Source organism: Musca vetustissima, unplaced genomic scaffold, assembly GCF_032173495.1.
Source record: "Musca vetustissima isolate MV318-11 ecotype Yass unplaced genomic scaffold, APGP_CSIRO_Mvet_v1 utg28214, whole genome shotgun sequence".
NCBI lineage: Eukaryota > Metazoa > Arthropoda > Insecta > Diptera > Muscidae > Musca > Musca vetustissima.
Genome location: NW_026872464.1, coordinates 31,575 through 54,198, shown reverse-complemented (window position 1 = coordinate 54,198; position 22,624 = coordinate 31,575). Strand labels below are relative to the sequence as shown.

At 33.5% G+C, this 22,624-nt stretch overlaps 1 protein-coding gene across 1 annotated transcript in view; it reads right to left on the bottom strand.

The window, feature by feature from the left end:
* LOC133321499 (RUN and FYVE domain-containing protein 2-like) overlaps positions 1-3,189 on the bottom strand; it is a 33,483-nt gene extending 30,294 nt beyond the window's left edge. The window contains exon 1 of the mRNA XM_061530620.1: positions 2,891-3,189. Within this exon, the coding sequence (XP_061386604.1) occupies positions 2,891-3,189 (299 nt within the window). The remainder of the gene's footprint in view (positions 1-2,890) is intronic.
* Positions 3,190-22,624: the final 19,435 nt, after the last annotated feature.

Below are 22,624 nucleotides of genomic sequence, written 5' to 3'. Positions count from 1 at the left end.
CTTATTTTGTTCTCTAAAAGAAGGCCGTTTGGTATTCTTTTCATAATGTTGGCTTGGGTAACCTTTCGGGATTTTGGTATTCGATATATATTTGTAGATAATATAAGAAAAGGTCTTAACCATATATTATATGAGGCCTATTCCAAAAGATAGACAAAATTATGTTTTCAATATCATCTTTTGGAATAAAATCCATATAATTATGTGGTTCTGGGTGAAATTCAATTTGAAGAAGTGGACACTTAAACACGTTTTGTATGCCTTTATGTTTATTTACTATTTTCTAAATTTCAATTGAAGTCCATAGAGGTCATTAAAGCAACAGCAAAATGGGTCACGTCTTGTACCATTCCCATACTATGAAGTTGATTTCATTTTCATTCATAAATCTTATATTTGGACCAGCATTTACAATTTCAAAATTTTTGAAAAAGTAAACAAATATTTTTACTATTATTTCAAAATGGTGAATTCTGATTGGTTGAATTTAATTTGCTTCAAGTTTTGTATGTCACGGCGAATCAGTTATTTTTCGCCTTGTTAACAATGTTGACATATCATGTTCCCAATTCCCCGATGCGGCTACCTTATATATCTACCTTGGTGTAACCATTATATAAGGGATTTGTCAAAAAGTAAAATTCTATTACGGCTATGGCATTTTTAAAATATGTTCAGCTATTCCAAAACATTAACTTTTCTGAGAAAGTTTAACTATTGAAAAATTCGTGAAATTTGGGAATTCCACTTCCAAAGACACTGGAATGTCTTCACGGAACACCTGATCAAATTGTATTTCTTGGTCACTGGACTATATTCTTTGTAATTTAGCGGAGTTAAACATAAACCAAATAAAAATCCCATAAAATCAAATTGATATAATTAACTCTCTGGTCAATGCTTTTTTAAATATTAAGATCTATCTGGGTAAATCCCAGCTAATAGATGAAGTAATATGAAATTGGAAGACCGAGAACAAATTCTTATTTACTTATTGGAGCTCTAATGAACTATCCCAAAATATATGGTGACCAGAGATTTAAGAAATAATTAAATTTGAAACGTTGAAAAACTTTTAAGCGGCGTCTTTAAAAAATATTTGGATTTTTTTTTCAAATATTTATGATTTGTTCTGTTCAAATCATTCACCGTTGATGTTCACTTCGCTAACGAAGGAAATATTTTTTGAAATTTTGATTATAAAAATTTCTTTAAAAGGTTAAATCTTAGACGAATTTATCCTTCTCATTAGGCTACTTTCTCATTTTTTGACACAAATTAAAATTTTTGCAAAGATAAAAGCTCAACATTCGGCATGGACAAAACATTATGCGAAAAATTCGCATATTGCGTAAATAATCTACAAGATTATATTTATATATGCTATATTTTATACCGCTCGTTGCTCAAGCCCTCATTCCAAGTATCTGCGAACATTTTTCATATTAAGTTGGGGAAAAAGACATCCATTATTTTTTCGCCAGATGGCTGTACTGATAGATTTCGATGCAACAATTTCAGATTTATGCTCGTCGGAAGGGTGAAATTTCGCAGTAAAAAAAAATTATTTTGCTGTTTTTTTTTTTGTTTGATGCATTTCGTTTGCGAAGTTGACCGGCATTTAGTAGTCGTAACATCGCCCAGGAGCTAAAAATTTACAATAAAACTGTTTTAAAGCATTCACACAAAGCCGGATAAAAAAGCTCGATGTTTGGGTGCCACACCAATTAACAGAAAAAATAGGATGGATCGAATTTCTATCTGCGAAGACTTGGCCAAACGGAATGAGAGAGACCCATTTCTTAAACGGATGGTGACTGGAGACGAGAATAGATCACATACGATAACCCTGTGCGAAAACGATCATGGTCAAAGAGCGGTGAAGTACCTCATACGGTGGCTAAACCAGGACTAACGGCTAGGAAGTTTCTGCTATGCATTTTGCTTCCATATGGTCAAAAGCTAAATTCTGATCTCGACTGTCAACAACTGGACCGTTTAAAGATTGACCAGAAACGCACATAATTGACCAATGGGAGAAGTTTCGTGTTCCACCAGGACAATGCTAGGCCACACACATCTACAGTGACTCGCCAGAAACTTCGGGAGCTTGGTTGGGAAGTTTTAATGCATCCGTAATACAGTCCAGACTTGGCGCCAAGCATTACAAAATTTCTTCAACGATAAAAATTTGTATCTAGGGAGGATTGTGAAACTCGACTACAAGAGTTTTTTGCAAATAGAGAGCAGGACTTCAATGAGAGAGGTATTATGAAGTTACCTTTAAAATGCAAACAACTCATACATCAAAACAGTGCATATTTGGCTTAAATCGGACAATCCGAATCATGTTAGATAAAGTCCTATAGTACATATAAAAATAATGGATTCTTTTTCCCCAGCCTAATATGTAGTACAACCATATAATGTATGTTATTTGTATAGTAAAGAGATATTGAGCCCACGACCCGATTAATATGAACATCAATTTGTTAAACTCGAACTCGAAATATAACGTCAATTTAAATTTATTTTTTAAAATGTTAGAATTAAGTTTCCACAGGTGAACACGTATGCCCATGCATATAAATACATATTTGATCACAATCGAAAATAGGTTGCCTTTAATTTATATAAATATTTTCAGAATTCTTTATAACACGCATTTTCTATTTGGCCTTCATATTGAATATAAATATTTTGATCCACATTTGTGTTGCCTTATCACAGCCAATAACAATGGGCATACATAATGTTCATAATATTATAATCTATACATTTTATAATAATAAAACAACAACAAACAACTCATATCCCCCCAACTACCCACAGTTTTGAATAAAGCAAGACAACAACTAATTCTAGAGAGGAAAAATAAATTGGAATTCACTCACCGGGCTTACGTCGTTTGACAGGACTTGAAACTTGTGAGGTGGTTGCTGATGAAGCTTCCGATGCCACACCACCAGTTGATGGTGTCTGATATTGGCTGGTGCCCAAAACGGCACCGGACGCAGCTGATGCTGCATTTGATACCATAGCACTTAACTGAGAGGATAAACTTTCCGTACGACGAAATGTATCACGTAAACGATTGAGCGAGGATAACGATGGGGAACTTGGTAAGACATTGGCTACCGAGGAATCTACGCTTTCTTGACGCAACAGCAGTGATTTACTAGTGGACATTGTTTTTGTTTTTAATTAGAAACCGATGTTTTTTTATTATTAAATTTGTTTCTTTTTGTACTTCGCGTATTGGTCTGGTCTTTTTGGAAGTGGAACGTAACACCGTATTTTTCACTAGAACACTACCCGAATTTGGTGAACGTTGCTGGTTTTTGGAGGGAATATTAGAAAACACAACAGCACTTTGGAAACCTGAAGGTTTTTGTTATTATTTTTTGCTTGCTAGATTCTGTCTGCCCCAAACACGAAACGAGAACAGGTTGTAGTAAATTCAAGAGAGAATGTTAATGTTATTCTAGGGATAAGTAAATCGACTTTCGATTAAACGATTAATCGAATTTTTGTATTGAAAAATCAAAAAGTCGAAATCGACTTTCAATTTTTGAGGAAATCGTAAAGTCGAATTTTCAAAATTGAATTTCGATTTTCCTTTAAATACATGCATGCCAATTCCGCGTGAATATACTCGCTCTTCCACTTCGACTTATTCTGAACAACATTTCCCAGTGATCCGAAAAAATCCGAAAATTCGAATGCGCATCTCGCATTAGAGGACTTTTATTTAGCAAATATCCAATGGAGGTCTTCTATGTAGAGACGACCCTATATAATTAACCAAACCATAGAATAAATTTAGCAATCCAAATATATACAAAATCTAAAGAAGGTCTTCTATCTAAAAAGGCTTGGAGGAGTCATTTTATATGTTCAAGACCTAGAAGAGTCAATCAATGAAGTACACCTGTATGTGATCTGAAGGGAAACCTAAAATAATCGAAGGATGTCTTTATCTAGAAAACGTCAAAAAGAAAAATTCTATCTATAGGTTGGAGGAGGCATTCTATATATTCAAGACCTGGAAGAAAACCTGTAAGATGTCTGACTTATCTATAGGAGGACTTTATTTAAAAATTTCCCAAGAAGGTCTTAAATCTAGAGAACACCTATAGAATATATAAGAAAATCTGGAAGTGGTCTTCTACCTTTAAAATGCTTGAAAAAGTCATTATATATATTCGAGACCTGCAGAAGGACCTTTTTCTTTCTGAAGGTGTTCTGATGGAGGTCTTCTATGTATAGAAGACCTGGTGGACCCCTATATATAAAATACCTGAAATGGGTATTCTATCTACAGATGAGCTCTTGGTGTTATTATGGGAACTCTTAAAACATATATTTAGATCTTTTATCTAGAGAAGACCTGAAGATCGTACTATATGGATAACTTGAAGGAAGGCTTATACACAAGTTTCTGTCAATAGAAGACCTGAAATGCGAAGATTAGGTCTCCAGAAGCACCCTGCGAATGTCTTCTGCCATAAAAGACAAAGTTGTTTTGTTTACGCTACCACCAACCATCAATGATAGACGTGCCGAATCGGTAATATCGCAAGGCTTCTGCAACAACGTCGTCGATCTCACATCAAAGTGGCCCCCACAATTTGGAACGTTCATATCTCAACTGCTGCAAACGTTCCAAGTCTGTAATTTTGCAGTTTCTACAGCAGATATATTAGATATATTGATTGTTTACAATTTTATATGCGTCCTTTAAATTTTAATTTATTATTTATTAACAATTCACCGACTGTAGAAACAGTGAAAAACGTTCCACCTGTTACGAATGAGATGGAATAAAACAAAATGCCCGGTAAAGAAGTAGTCAAAAAAGAAGACGGAAATGTTACGAATGAGGTGGGATGGAGACTAAAAAGGAGTTGGATTGTTTACGAATGAAGTGGGATGGAAACTAAAAGAGAACCGCAGTCAAAGAACCGAGCCATACTGAAATGTCTATGTATGACGGCGTTGCAATTTAAAAATTTTAAAAAATGTAACGAATTCCCTTATGATCTGTTCCCGCACCATAATCTCTGGTTTTATTTTTTAGGGCCTTTGAATATATTTTTATTATTTTTTTTACTACGATAACGAATTTTCCTTTATGATATCGAAGAAAATAGTAAAATCGAGTAGATTCTTGCAGTAGGGAACAGACCATTCTGAAATCTGAAAGGGACAAAATCATTTCAGCCGCTCGGTGCACATATTGTTTAAGCCCGCTTTTCCACAGGCACATTTTTATTTTTTATTTGGCAAATTCTGAGTTTGTAGGAGAGAGGAGTGCGAGAAAGAAAAACAAAACTTTGCCTGTTCAAAATTTGCATTTGCGGTACACGAATATTCTGCTTTGCTCCGTTCGTTGAAAACAATTTTGTTGACATTTCGTTTTTAACCTATTCGTTTTACTGACACACAGCCGGCAAGTGAAATTTAATTTTTAATTTTTGCAATTTATATAATGGAAAAAAATCTTTAAAAAACTTTTGACGTTTATTTCTTTCTTTTGTATTTTGAATCGCAAATTTGGCAAAGAAAAATTTGGTAATGGAAAAGCAAGCGAAAATTTTAAAAGAGAAAACAAAAAATTTGCCAAATAAAAATCTGCCTGTGGAAAAGCAGACAAAGCAATGACAGACTAGTTTTTGACATTTAATTGAAGGAATGTTATTAATGTTAGATTTACATGGAATGTGTATTGGTCTGTTCCCGTTCTGCAAGAATCTACTAGATTTTACTATTTTCTAAGGAAAATTTTTTATCGTAGTAAAAAGTAGTAGATTCTTGCATTACGGGAACAGACCAAATATTATGAATTATTAATTAATCTATATGCATCGAGCGACTTTAATTTAATATTAATTGAGAACAGTTGCACCTTTTTTTGGTATAAAAACAGTATCGGTATAGCATAGTACGGTGTTTTGTGTTTTAGCTGGAATTGTGATTTATATTTGTATGGTAAATGATGCAACATCTTAAATCCTGATTTTTCTATTGCATATAAATGTGATTACATATAATTGATTACAATATAAATTGCATAGTAAGTAAAAGTCGAAAATCGATTTTGAGTAGGTTTGATAAAATCGAAAGATCGAACAGTCAACTTTTTAGTCGGATTCAAAAACCGAAATGTCGACTTTTTGGTCAGAGGCAAAAATCGAAAAGTCTACTCTCGACTACGTATCCCTATGTTATTCTATGACAACACTTCGAAGTTCCCATCATAGAAGCAACGCCGTACAGGAAAAACGTGAAAGAGAAAATAAGCGATAAAGCTTCGGATCAAAACAAAAGCAGCGAATTAAAAAGAGGTGTGATAAAAACGAATTATGCCACAAAAGGAAATTAATTTTCAGGGTTGCCAATATTTGTTATTTATGGTTGGACTATCCAAAGAAGGGAAAAAGTGATTCAAGGTTGGAAATATGTTAGCTTACGTTTACACCAATCAAATTTGTATGATGATGGTAAAATGATCGTAAAATGTACAGTATGTCTAAAATGAGTTTATACATGGATAATTATAAAACATTTGCATATGTAGAAGCATGGCATAATTGCATAAGGTAGTCTCATTTGTGAAATCGATAATGGCATCCATTTTAATTTGGAATTCATATATCAATTTCAAATAAAATGAAAAATAAATTCCATACAATTTTATGTATGTCGATTGGCATATTTCCAATAAATTAAACAAAATATATTTTCTAAAGCTGAACATTGCTCTCAAGATTTAACCATGGATGTTACATCCTTTATTTATAAGTTTTAAAGGCACGGAACTTCAAAATATGTATAAATAAAAATTATTTAGCAATTTTTCCCACTGAACACATAATATGCCTACATTTCGAAGGAAGATATTTTCATTTATCATATTTCTATGCTGAAAGTAATACAGTTTGAGTCAACTAAATTAAAGATTAATACAAACTAAAAGAACAGAACAACAAAAACAAATATGGCTCAGTTTTGTCAGTGACAAATAACTCTTTACATATTTCCCGGTTTTTAACGATTCATCAACGCCTAGACGAAACGGCTGAAGATAGAATTTTGAAACTTTGGGTGAGGGTCACTCTTGGTCTAAAGGACCACGGATAGTGCAAAAAACTTGAAATTTTGAATGCGAATAAAGGTTGAGAAGTAGGGTCGATATAAGGAGGCGGTTTTGAAAGCGTGTGCTCATGTATACGAAAAGTAACAAACTTTACTAAATTCTGTACAATTTGAATTTGGAGACGCGGATGAAGCTGGAATCCTGAAATTTGAAATTAACGGAGTGTATGATTGGGTTATGTATGTAGTTTTGGAAGTTCATACTAATGAATACTAAGTTTCTAATTATGCTGTAGACAGAGTTTACGGTAATCAATTACATCATGATCCCAGGGCCTTTACTAGCCCTGATATTTCAGTAATGATTCCTGTCATTACTCTCACTTCAGCTTTGCTCAGGTTCAACAGTGAGTGTGTCAAAGTCGTTGTGCCAAAGTTCATAAGCTTTTTCGTCGAAGAACGCCTCAAAGTTCCGATAAAGATGACATATGGGTGGAATGAGTCATCAAATGCTAGATCTGTGGATTGAGATCCTCGTCTAACTAATTCGTCTGTTCTTTCATTACCCAAGATGTCACGGTCAACATAGCCGATAGCTGTAAGCATGGTACAATAATACAAGGTAGGGCAGCTTGAGGGGATTAAGAAAAAAAAAAAAAACAACTATGTGGCATCTTCTGCCAAAAATAAAATAAATATACGCAACAAGTGTTTGTGTTTATTTGACATTTTTTCAACACAAAACTAAAAACGCGAAAATGAATGAACGGTTATAATTTCTTTCCAAAATTCAGTAGGGAATACCATAAAATGTTTGTTTCATCCATAACAAAGTAATAGCTTCCCGAAGAACGTGTTAAAAACATAATTTTCATTTGAGTTATACTTGAATATATTTCGATTTATTTTGAATTTATTTGACATTGTATTCAAAACAATACGCACACATACACAAAATATGTATTTTGATTTGATGGAACAATCCACCTTGAGAAAATTTGTAATCAGTTGGTAGCTGTGCCCTACCTTGTAATAATTATACCATGACTGTAAGTAACTCTGCATTCCGACTTTTTATCAATTCCGCGGCCTTCCAAATCGCGAAGATTTCAGCTTGGATAACACTACAGTTGCTATCCAGCTTTTAGTTAACTGAAGGCCTAGCCTTGAGATTTTCATTGATGTTTTTCAAATTTTATTTTGAGCATTTGAGCTGATGGTCCATTTGACAGATAATCGAGACAAAAACCTTATAATTGCTTCATGGATTCAGACCTGCCCTGTTAAGTTGGCTGATTTGTCAATTTATAAAGGAATATCAGCGTCAAACTTTAAAGGGCTAAGCAGAATGCTCGAACGTCATCGAAAATACAACAACCACAAGGAAACGATAACACAAAAGCATATCGTTTCCTTGTGGTTGTTGTATTTTCGATAACATATAACGCGACGGATGGGTCAACGCAAGCATTCTGTTTAGCCCTTAATTTGGACGCCGTTCTCCTTTATTCTTTTACAACAAAAAAGCCAACTTAACATGCCAAGTCTGAAAGTCCTCTTATGTTTTTTCTATTTTAAATATTGGGAGCTCTATCGTAAGGTTTTTAAACAAACTGCCATTATGAGTCACATATTCTAAGTCGAATTTAATTAAAACATTAAAATCACCAAAATTGTTTCTACTTTTATTGAAAAGGCGTGGCAACCCTTAAACAGAAAACAGCTGAGTTTTTTCTCTCTTCCTCTTTCTGTCTCAGTTAACCTCTTCTTGTTTTCTTGTCACATTCTAAAAACAAAATTATTTGTTTTGTTTGTACATACCGCAGTACATACGCACATACAAACATATTGCGTCTTATGGGATTGATAAAAAAACAAACTCGTTACTCCATCAACAAAAGCCTCACAGTACGGCAAGAGCAATAACAACAAACACAAGCAAAATATACAGAAATTGTGAGCGAAACAAACAAAAAGAAAAACACAAAATTACTGTAAGACCGACCAGTTGGACAACAACAAAACCACGTATAATTGCCAAAAAGACTGGCTTGAGCTTACATAAAAAAAGTTACATTTAATTGCAACAATCCGCATAACACGACAAATAATGCACATTTTGGAACTGCTGCAGAATAACGAAAAAATAAAGCAAACGAAGGAGGAAACCCCATTGTGAAAATCACTCAGTTTCAGTGCAAACTAGTGAAGAAATTTTGAAATAAACAAAATACATAAAACGAAAAACAATTTTACTACGTCGTAGAAGCTGTTTTGTTTTCTGATTTTTGCATTTTGTTTTTCTTTGGAAAAAATTTAATTACATACATAATACCTTGCATTTTTTCGGTGTGCAGTGAAATAAATAATAAAATTGCAAAAATTAAGTAGTGAATTGAAATTTTTGTGGGTAAGTCCATTTTCTTACAATTGCATTATAATTTTTAATTGCATGTGGTATAATTATATGTTACTGAATATTATTCCGGTGAAAGAAATTATCGATTTTAATATTTAACTATTCAATACTTTTGTTCGTTTTGAATCCATATCTTTGTTTCGTCGCATTCATCGTGTGTGGGTGTGTAAACAAAATTTCACTGCAGCCAGTCAGTGATAAGGAAATCAATAATCACTATGGCCACCGCCGCATATTAGTGTGGGTAATGTCAATATTTCGGATGGGGCTAGATTAAAGGATGCCTGACCGTCTGGACAAGCCAAAAATCTATTCAACACAAAGACCTTTGGTCTATTTTATTCATCCGAAAAATGTGTGAAATAACAGCGGGGGACAGAAACAGCATAAAACTATATTTTTGAATAGCACGCATTGTTACCAATATATGAAAGGCTTGAGAGCACATCACCTATCGTAGGACCAGGTTTCAGGATTGTTATTATTTCAAGTTCAGCCGATATTCCACTGTGAGACCGTTGGTCTATTTTATTCGTCATGTGGAAGTAAAAGAGGATTGAAATAGAACAAGTGAAAAAGTGTTAAGTTCGGCCGGGCCGAAATTTGGATACCCTCTACCATAGATATATTGACAGGTACTTGAAATGAAAATATAGGGAACATACCAAAAAGTTGACCTATACCGACAGTTCTACAAATCGATTATGTAAACCATAATACAAAATTCAAACATTTATATATATAAGTATACCCTCAGCCTTATGGCTAATGAGGGTGTACATACTTTGACACCGTGAAAATGTTCCTCATCGAAATATTAGTTTTAGATCCCATGTTTCTTTGGAACAAATCCGTTTCCGAAAATTTGGATTTCATCCAAATTTGGCCATCTTAATTTTTGTTCCAAACTTAGTTCAAGTTCGAAGTAAGGGAATATCGGTCAACTCCTTTTGGTACCTCCCACACATGGGCTAGGGCTAGGCATAAATGCAGGCTATAGTTCATATATAGTTCATTATCGAACCTTACGTCCAACTTTTTAATCTCGATATCCTATGCATGTGAAATGATTACAATAGAGTCTTAGAACCAAATCCAAAACGCGGAACAAATCAGATAAATATTTTAATATAAAAAGGGGGTTATATTTGGACTACCCCAAAAAGGGGGCTCATATTAATAATGTTTGGGAGGGCGGTTTGTTACCATATTCGACTAAAATACCAAATTGCAACGAATTCGGTTGAAAAAACCGAAAATTGGGGTTTCCTTTATATGGGGGCTATTCCAAAAAACTGGACCTATATTTTTAATTTTTGGTGGAGAGATTTGGTATCTATTAAGAATTTAAAATACTAAATACAGCTAATTCGGTGAAAAAATACAATCAAAACCCCCAAAATACTGAAAATTATGAGGTAACATTATATGCCAGCAGAAAATGCGCTCATATATGCGCGTCTTCCCGGGTGGCGGATGGGAAGGGGGTTTCTACGATGAGTCCTCTGATTCGAGAAAAGTAATAGAGTCGAGGAAGCCCAATGTCTCAGACATAGGTGTGGAGCCGACTTCGGATCCGAAGCCTAGCCCGAGTCAAACGGCAATGGAAATTGGCAATTGTTTATAGGTCATCAGATTGACATATTCCAATTCGTATTTTGGGATTTCTAGATGGCCCATATTTAGCTACGCTGTCAGAAATGTCAATGATCTGTCATTCTATGGTCTATTTCAAAATTCACAGGGTCCCATTTTTTGTCTTAATTTAAATGTTTGCACTATTTGAATTTCTAGGTCAGGGATATTGTGATGTTTTTTATTATTTCCATAATTATTCTATACCGCTCTTTGTTATACCATATACATTTATAAAACGTTCGTTTTATTCTTTGTTCGAAAATAACTTTATTATGACAAAGAGGTCTGAGATAAAAGTTTTTTGACTCATTTCTTTCTTAGGTTAATTCAATCAATCATTTTTATTTTATTTGTAAAAGTATTTTTTTATTTACTTTGGCTGCCACATTGAGCAATATTTAAATAATAAAAATATTGAAAAAACACTTGATTAAACAATTCGAAATTAAACGATGAATAATCAAGTAAAAATTAAATTAAACGTGTTAATATCAAATTTTCGAAATGAAAAAGTGTGAGCTATTGATTTGATTTGTCAAGTTCCGGGAAATTGGTTTGCAATTTAAACCGGCCCTATATTTAAGCTTTGTCTATATAAGTCCGTTCGCATTAGGAAGACATGGTCCATATAAAGATCCCGATCGCTTTAATGACGTCTTTACTTCTTTGTATTTTGGAGTTTTTTCTTTTTTTTATGCAAAAACAAATCACAACTATTATCAGCTTAGTGTAAGATAATAACTTTGATTTCGTTTAAATTTATAATTGTTTATTAATTTTCATACCCTCCAACCAACTTCTCTATACAAATCTATATACACACATGTTCTATAGATAAGAGTAGTTTTTTCTCTGTGGTGGAATCCGCAAGTTAAAAAAAAAAACAATGAAAACAAAACAAATATGGCTGCGGTTGCACTCCGCCAGAGCAGCCATCCAAGCACCCCACATACCCACACTCGGAACTGTGTATTGTTATATCGCGTCATGTTTTAATTGTTGAAATGTGACACTATCTCCTTCAAACACAGTTGCTGTTCGAAAAAATAGCAATACAATCGAAACGAAAAAAAAAAATTAAACACGAAATTTTGTGTTGAGTGCTTTCGTCAGATAGATGTCAGATTAAACATTTTAATGAATTGCTTAGAGGAGTTAAGTACTTTATCTATACACATTGGAGATAAATGATTATTATTTTTTTTTTTTTTTGTTTTGCACTTCAGTCAATCGTTACGTATTGGATCCATGTTTATTTTTTTAAGAATAACAGTTTGTTCTTGGCCTAATAATGTTATGGTGACTGGACATAATCAATGGCCATATATCAACATTGCGCACCGTTCATTGCTTTTTTCGGAAAGATATGCATTTATACTTTTTCAAATAGGAACTTTTCCTACAAGATGTCATTTTATAAAGATGGTATAAGGGACATAATTATTCTCAATCGTATTTTAATACAAGTTACTGAACAAGAGAAATCAGTATATATAAAACTAGCATATGCCCACTACTTCGTTAGCTAATGTGGGATATATTTAAACATGTATTATTTTGTTTTCACAGAAAACTGCATATGTCAGAAAAACTAAGCAATCCACACATTAATATCGACCATAAACTACATTTGAGTACCATTTTGTACCAAATTTCATGATTCGAAATTGTACAAAATGTAGTTTCAACTTTTCAACAATTCCAAGAGTACCTACATCAATCATTCAACAAAACTTCCTGCATACACCGATCCTACATCCCCACATTGATTTCAAATTTAAATTTCAGGATTCCAACTCTTTCGGTTCACCTACAATTCAAATTGTACCAAATTTACCAATTTCCAAAACGTCCTACATACCCCAATCATGCACCTGCACATTGATCCTAAATCCAAGTTTCAGGATTCCAACTCTCTCGGTTCACCTACAATACGAATTGTACCAAATTTAGTACACAGTAGTACGAATTTCCAAAACTTCCTACATACCCCAAACATTCACCCCCACAGTGATCCTAAATCCTTGCTTTAGAATTCCAATTCTATCGGTTCACCCACAATTCAAATTGTACCAAATTTAGTACACAGTAGCACGAATTTCCAAAGCTTCCCACATACCCCAAACCTTCACCGCCACAGTGGCCTTAAATCCATGTTTCAGGATTCCAACTCTAACGATTCACCAACAATTCAAATTGTACCAAATTTAGTACACAGTAGCACGAATTTCCAAAGCTTCCCACATACCCCAAACCTTCACCGCCACAGTGACCTTAAATCCATGTTTCAGGATTCCAACTCTAACGATTCACCAATAATTCAAATTGTACCAAATTTAGTACACATTAGTAAAATTTTTTAAAACTTCCTACATATCTTGTTCTTACACCCCAACAACCAAATTTAGTACCCATGAACATAAAATGCTTAAACTTGTTCCAGCTCTATATGTTCACCCAAAAATCCTAATTGTGCCAATTATAGTACGATTTAGTACTTTTCGTACACATCAGTGAAAATTTTCCAAAACTACGTACATATTCCTTTCCTACACTCCGACGGTAATTTTAATTTCAATCTTCAGGATTCCAACTCGATTTGTAACTCCAAATTATATTTGTACCAAATATAGTACCATATAGTACTTTTCGTATACATAAGTACACGTTTCCAAAGCCAGCTCCTAATACCCTACCCTACGACCCTACTTTTCACCTTAATTCGCACTCCAAATTTCGTGATTTTAGCTCAATCCAACCATATGCTACGAACTTGTACCAAATTTAGCACATTTTAGAACTTTTCGGATACTTCTGGTTCGAATTTCGAAAAAACCCCGTTTGCTACATCTATTCTACACTCAATCAGTGACCCTCAATCCAAATTTCAGAGTTCTAGCTCTACCGGTTCACCAAATGATACCATATATAGTACTTTTCGTACCGTTCTAGTACGAATTTCCAAATTTCGACCAATTGAGACATTATGGAGGGCTCCCTTTCAACTCTGTCCAACTGGGCACACGCTAAGGGTCTTGGTGTAAACCCCACTAAGACAGAATTAGTGATCTTCACTAAGAAACGTAAGATTCCAAATTTTCGCTTGCCATCGTTGGAGGGAGTGACCCTATTCCTTTCTGAAGAAGCAAAATACCTTGGTGCAATCCTTGACCGCAAATTAACGTGGAATAGGAATGTTGAGGAACGCTCTAAGAAAAGACTAATGCCATGTACAGACGAGCGTTGTTCGCTCTCTCATTCGTTGTTCGACCCTTAATTATGAAGTAATTACTTAGTTCCCCATACAAAATTGTCTGAGCGAACACCGACTTTTGTACGTTGTTCAATTCGAATCACTCTCTGAATCACCAAGAAATTTGTCCCATCCCTAACAACTGAGAGCATTTATCGAAAATAAATTAATTTTGACAGCTTGAAAATATTTATAAAATTTTCAAACATTTTTGGTAATATTGAAAATGATGAATGAAAAGTAAAAAATTGTCTAGTTTTTATATATGCAGCAGGATGTAAATTTTGTTATCTACATAATGCAATGTGAATTTCTTTCCCCATGGTTCCAATTAGCGTACAAAACAAGAAACACATTTGGGGACACTCAAACAAAAAATTCTCCAAATTTTTATATGTGACATTTGAATTTAGAAAATATACAAATGTATAAAAACAACAATATTTTCAGAAAAAATGTGAAAACATGAATTAAAAGTAAATAGATATGGGTTCATACTATAGTCAGGAGAAAGAGAATTAATTTTTCTATTTAGATCCATATGTGATTCATGTAAATATGTTAGAATTTTGCCGTAAAACAAGAAACAAAAAGTTTGAAATAAAAATCTCTGATGACATGAATTAGGAATAGTGTTGTATGAACGGGTTAATTCATGTACGTAATTCTGAGAGCGAACTACGTTGTTCGAATGCCCGTCAGAACATGGCATAATAGCACTCTAGTCCTGTAAGAACTCCATAGAAGAGGAGCTAGAAACAATTGATCATATCCTCTGTAGATGTCCATCGCTAAGAGGCAGAAGACATAAACAATTTGAAATATATGAAATTGATAATCTAGCTTTTTCTCCAAAATAGACCCCAATCAGATTCTAGGCTTTGTCAAAAATCTAGCATGGCTAAAATAATCATCTTCTAGGCTCTCCTACTCCAACTATTTCTTCCTCTCTTCCATTCTCTCTTCTTTTCCCCTTGCCTTTCAGGATCATGGATCCTAGTGAACGGATGTTATTAATAACCGTACATCCCTAACCCAATATAAAGGGGAGTTACCTTGTTTTACACAATTATAACGGACATTTCCCTGTATCATAATATATTCATTCTAAGATATAGGGAAATCTCCGTTAATCTAAACGATAATAACTTTCAGAAAAATACCAAGATAATGCGGTTATTTAAACAAGGGGTAATTTTTTATTTGAAACAAAGAAGAAATTTCTCTCAATCAATTTAAATAGAAACAACAATGGTCATAATTTTTATCATTTGCAATGGATGATAAAAAATACGATTTTTTTTTATATTTAAAAAAAAGATGCACTTCAAAATGGAAAAATAACAAAATTTTGAGTTTTATGCCTTTTTAGGGCGAATGATCATTTATGTAAATGTTCTTTCGAGATGAAAAATTAATAAAAAAATATTGTAGTCTGTATGGAAAAAAAAGTCCGTCACTACAAGAAAAATCTGCTCTGAAAAGAAATGTTCTGGTGTGGTGCCAAATGTCCGAACCTTGAATTTAATTCATAGATGCAATTTCGCAACGATATTCGACTTAAATACAACTTATCAAGTAACGACATTTGTAAGCTACATTGCCCAATATGCCTGAGGAGTCGCTTAACCAACGTCGAAACGCGTCGCATAATGGTGGGAATGTAGTATCTCTCTGACTTTCCTTTTCATTGCAAACTCCGATCATGTAGCTCATCTCGAAAGAGAAATTAATAAAAACAAAATGTTATTTTATTTATTATTATTTTTTTTTTATTTCAAAATGATTTTCTTCACTGAAATGTATTTGTGAAAATATTCTCTATACTACACCTATCTTTATAAGTATAATTTAAAATAATAACGGAAATTATTATTTTTTAATTGATCGGCATTTTGATCGAAATCCACAAAATTAGTACGTAATAATAAACTATGACGTAAGTTGGTAGAATAAATTAACATTACAACGACGTAATGACTACTTGGCCGACAGTTATTATTTCCCCCTTTTCAATTTTTGTTTTCTCCATACATATATCGAAATGTCATTTTTTCTCATTGATTATTACAAGTTAAGCAAGTCGTCAAACCAAATGATATGTAGTTGGTTGGGTCGAATAATTTATACCTTACGTCATATGAAGAAATGTGGTTTTAATCAAATACCAGACGCGTATCCAAAATATAACATTTAGGAAAATTGCCTAAATAATGTGAGAACATGATGAGATTTAAATTTAGGGAATCATTATTTGGGTAATAATCGCAAATAATAGAAAATTTTTGATAGCATTTACTATTATTTGCAAATATAAAATCGACAGGTGGAGAGATTTTCTAGGCGGACTTTTCTAAATTCATGTGGATTTTTTATTGATCAAAACAAAAATATATAAATTTAAATTTCAAAGAATTGCAAACATAGTGGTCAACTCAATCCGCCAACCTCCATTCCATAGTGGAGGGGGGAAATTATACAAAGAAATAAATAAACTTCTACAATTTGTTTTATTATTTCGATAAGACTTTGAAACATATGACACATTCATTGAAATATGGCAGACAAGCTTTTGTGATTTCTAAAGTTTTTTTGTCGTCATTATTTGTTGTTGTTGTTTTTAATCAGTTTTAAAGTATTTCACTAGAATTTTGTTGTTGTTATTTCATTCTGACTGTGTCACATAAAAAAATAACAAAAATATTGAGTACTTGTCTATTGTATAGAGCCTGGAGGCTTTCCATTTTGGCACAGTGGTAATATAAGAGATTATTTTTTGGTGAAATAACTGAAGTCAACAACGAATTTGTTGCCAATATCGATAAGTTTATATTGTAAACAAGTATATGCCCGCTACTTCGCTAGCGAATGTGGGAAGTATTTAAAAGCCAATACCGAACATTATTAAAATTTTGGAAACATTGAGTACCTATGTCCTCTTATAGTACTTTTTTAAAAAACTACCTCCAAATATCAACCTTCCAACCCACACAATTCTGAACGCAACAGATATCTAGCTCTATACTAAATTTGGTATGATTTATTACTTATTTGTACTCTTGTAATACGTATTTCGAAAAATTCTAAATTTCAAATATAGGGTCATCCAAATCCAAATTTAGTACACATTGATAAAATTTCCCTAATTGCCTACATTAACGTTTGAGACATATCCTAAACTTCTTACATACCCCAACAGTGATCCTAACTCCAAATGTCAAGATTCCAACTCTATCGTTTACCTAAATCCAAATTTGAAAAACTTTTGACAAAGCACAATCTAACACTCTAACTGTGATCCCAACAGCAAATTGCAAGACTCCAGCTCTATCGATTCACCCAAAATTCAAAATGTACCAAATTTAGTACAATTTAGTACCCATAAGTATAAATTTCCAAAACTACATCCATACCCCAAACTAACACTCCAACAGTTACCTTATTTCCAAATTTCAGTGTTCCAGCTCTATCGGTTCACCCAAATACGCATTTGGTATCATTTTGTACACATAAGAACAAATTTCCAAAACTTTGTGCTTATCCCAATCCTCAACCCCAACAGTGATCCTAATTTAAAATTTAAAGATTTCAAATCTATCGGTTCACCCAAATCCAAATTTGGTACAACATAGTACACATTAGTAAGAATTTCCAAAACTTTCTACAAAACATAAACCTACACCCCAACTCTGATCCTAACATCAAATTTCAAGATTATCGGTTCACCCAAAGAGCTGGTGTTTGCTTTTGAAGTGGAAAATTGACATATGGAATATAGTACTTTTATGTACTAATTGATACTAAATTTGGTACAAGCTGGACTTTGTTGAACGGTTAGAACTGGAATTCTGAATGATGCAACTAAGACTACTGTCGGAGTGTAGGATTGAGATAGATTTGGAATGTGGGTACGAAAAGTATAGAATGGTACAAAATCTGCTACAATTTGGATATTGTTGCACAGATAGATCTGGAATTCTTAAATTTGGACTTACATTTACTATTTGAAAACAAGATTGAGGTATTTTTGGAAATTCGTACTTACGGGTATGAACATTTCTAAATTCGGTACAATTTGGACTTTGGTGTAAATAAGATTGCTCTTATTGTACCAAACGGTTTTTGGTACTAAATTTAGTGCACGATTAATAGACATATGGTGGTAGTCTGAACGTATTATTGAATGGAACTAAATGTTGAACCTGTAGGTATTTTCTAAAAAATACAATTCGAATTCTGATCACTTTTGAATAAGAAAAAGATTTCGGAAATTTGTGCTTATGCGTATGATTAGTACTAGATTGTAATATACCTGATATTAGATGTAGGAATAGACGTTGAATTCGGACAAGTTATGCAGTATTTACTTTTTAGTGGTTATTATTTAGAATTATAGACAATTAAAGACTATTGATAGTTTCGGAATTTAGTGTTAGAAAATGTCATTATTATATGCCTTCATTGTTAGATAGATTTTGGTTCGTTTCCAAAATTTACTTCGTGAGAAATTTGTGGATAATCTCACCCACTGTACAATGACGTTTTCTGTTTTGTTGTTGCTGTTTTTATTGTTTTTCAGTAGCACACCAATATTGTGCACTTCTCAATGTAAAGTTCAAATAAAAGAGAGAGTGTGGCCGAGTGCAAAAATTATTTAAAAATGGCCGGCTGTGAGAATCCCTCTGCTGCTCTATGTCTAACATTTGCTATTCGAATGTTGGGATTATTGTTTTGTTTGCTTGCTGTTGTATAGAATAACTACGACATTTCTAATTCGCTCACAAAGAAATCGCACCAGCTCTCCCACCCAAAGTGAATAAAATCTAAAGGTATTTTGTTATTGCTAGAGAGATACCTGGCTAATACAATAGATATGAGAAACAACAAAAATATAAATAAATCATTAGTAAATAAAATTTGAAAAAAATATACAATAGCTGCCAGCCAGTATTGCTCATGGTGTTTGTTGTTGTATATTTATTCTCTGTTCTCGCAGACTGTTCTATTGAATCTCGGAGATCAGTCTCAAAGATTAGCCAATCGACCGCATTTTGTTTGTGCTGTGCTGTGGGATGGGATCTCCCCACTCTCTCTTTTTTGTCGTAGTTGTCATTGTGGTGTCAGTGTCACTCCGCACTACAGACAGACCGCGATCAGCCAGCCAACCAGAAGAAGTTATATTAAATTCGCATTCAAGTCTGACATTTAAAACGTTACTGAATCTCTTGTCGATAAGATGCTAGTTGTTGAGCTGCTTAACTGACACCGTCCGTCTGCAATATAATTTAGAAGCAACGTGTTTGTGTGTGCACAGTTCGATTCTTAAAAGAAATTAAATTTATTACTAACTAAAAAATAAAATAAAAAACAACAAAAAGCCAACAACTTAAAAATAAGTGAATAAGAAAAAAACAGTAAACAACAATACAAAGGAAAACAAAATAAATTTTGAATTGTGTCAAGTCTTAAAGGTTGCTGATCATTAGTATAAAAAAGCGAAATATCAATGAATTTTCTTTTTAAGTGAATATCCCGAAAATCAAAAATTAACGCACATTGTTACTTGTTAGCGATCCATCCATCCTACCCCTCGCAAAATATTAAGAATTTAATTCAATTGAGCGCAGCATAAACTATCATTGTCGCCAAAAATTGTCTCCGTGCTGAAAAAATTCACTTCCCGACCCCACTACGTCATAGTTAATAAACAAAAGTAAGTTTATAATCGTGTGAAATATTGGTGATATTGGTGACATATATCAAGAATGATCATGACAACAAATAAACAAATGATTTTCTAGATGCGTGTGTTTTATATATAGAATTGAATTTCATAATTGAATCGAATCTTTGCGCCAAATAATGCTCTCTACAACAATTATCGACAAACTTGTTGAAATTCGGAAAAAAATGAAACTCGAAAATTCTTTAATACCAAAAAAATATGTTATAAAATTTTCAACTAAATTCAAACAATTTATTTTAAAAATTAGATTCAAAATTTAACGGAGATTGAAACGTACATTGAATTATTAGTGTAAGTCTAATCCAAGGCCCAGCCCCGCAAACTCTGGAAATTTTTTACTTCACGGTTAACTCTGAATTTTGAACATTTTTCCCATAAGTAGCCCTTTTCACAGTGATTACAAGAACACAATTTTCCGACCAACTTAGGGTTCGGTCAAGGATCGATTTGTTCTGGAATTTGGAGTCTGAATTACAGCAATAATATTTATTTTTATTTGAAATAATTAGATAATAGTAAGAAAAATGCTAAAGTCGGACGGAACGAACATCTCAATAACCTACACTACTTTCTGCTTATTACAACAACATTTTTTATACCCTCAGCCTTATGGCTAATGAGGGTTTCATATCGTGAAAATGTACCTCATAGAAATATTGGTTTTAGACCACATGTTTCTTTGGACCAAATCCGTTTCACAAAATTAGGAGTCGGTCTGGAGTCCGTCTGTCTGTCTGGCCGGCTGGTGCGCACGATAACTCTGGAAGTGAGTAATCATTTTCATCAAAACATTGAAAATCTTAATATTTCTTCCTAACTTTGTTCAAGTTCGAAGATGGGGTATATCGGTCCACTTCTGTGCAAACATTTTATCTTAAGTATAGTTTAGGGCCCCCTCACGGATCGTTTTGAAATTTTTACCGCATGTAGTCCTTGGGTTCCTGATTACAACGGTATATTTTTTTCTTGCGGAAATCGGTATTTCCGGAGATATAGACCTCCAAAGTTCCGTTGGGACACTTATATTTTCTCACGATTTTTAACATTTACTGAGGCAATATGGGTTGCAATTTAATACATTTGAAGTCCTGATTACACAAACAATATTCTAATTATAAAGAAATTCGGTCGCGTAGCCGGAGTTCCCACCTGTCCACAGAAGAAAGTCTTAAATCCCCGGCCGAAGGCCGCCTACCCTCAGACGCTATTCCGATTAAAAGGAGATTCGGTCTCGTAGCCGTAGTTACCCTAGTAGTCCAAAGGAGAAAGTTATAAATACCCGGCCGAAGCCCGCCTACCCACAAACACCCATACTCTTTTTCAAAATTGAAGGGGCTCGCGGAATTTTGGAGACCCATATCTCAGAATGCAAGTACTTATTTGATAAGAATATTATATATTTGTAATCAGGACTTCAAACGCTTTAAATCGATACCCATATTGCCTTTTTAAATTTTAAAAATCATGAGAAAATCCAAGGGTCCCAACGAAACTTTGGAGGCCCATATATCCGAAAATACCGATTTCCGCAGTAGAAAAAAAGTTTACCATTGTAATCAGGGCCCCAAGGAGTACATGTGGTAAAAGTTTCAAAATGAATCGCGAGGTGGGCCTAACCTTGACTTGTTCCCATAGATGAAGTAAAAAGATGAAACCCATTGGTTCCGGTACCACTTCCACAAACGGTCAACATTTTCAATATTTATAAACCCAATTTCAGGCAAATGGAATGTTCGATTTGAACCAAACTTTGCACAACCTAATATCTTTATCAAACTTAAATAAAGTCCGATGATGGGAACCATTGGTCCACTCCTTTTTGTACCTCTCACACTAATAGCCTAGACAGACGACAGCCTTAATTTGCATTAACAGCCTTAATTCAAATTAACTTGTACATTATCCTCATTTCTATGTGTTGTTAATGCACAAAATCAAACTGAATTTATACTGAATTAGGCAATTTCAATATGGCAATGCTGTCGAAAATTAATTGTTTCTTGTCAAATTTATTTATATTTATGAAAATAAAAATAAGAAATGAAGGCAAATTTCAACCATTCCTTTAATTGGGAGCTGTTTAGCTATGATCATAGTTGCTATTCCTCCATTATGTCATGTATCTATTTCCTAACGATGTAATCCCGAAAAATGTCGAAACATATGTAAAAAATTTCATCCTACACACAGACAAACAATTGTTTTGAAGCAAAAAACTGTTTCGTAAATGCAGAAACTCTCGTCTGTCAGGGGTAAATATTAATTCAAATTAAAAAAATTTTAATGCAAATTAAGGCTTTCGTCTGTCTATGGTATAAGGTTCCAATTTTCAATATTTATAAACCCAATTTCAGGCGAATAGAATGTTCGATTTAAACCAAACCTTGTACAACCTATTATCTTAATCAAACTTAAATGAAATCCAAAAATCGGAACCATTGGTCCACTCCTTCATGTACCTCCCACACAA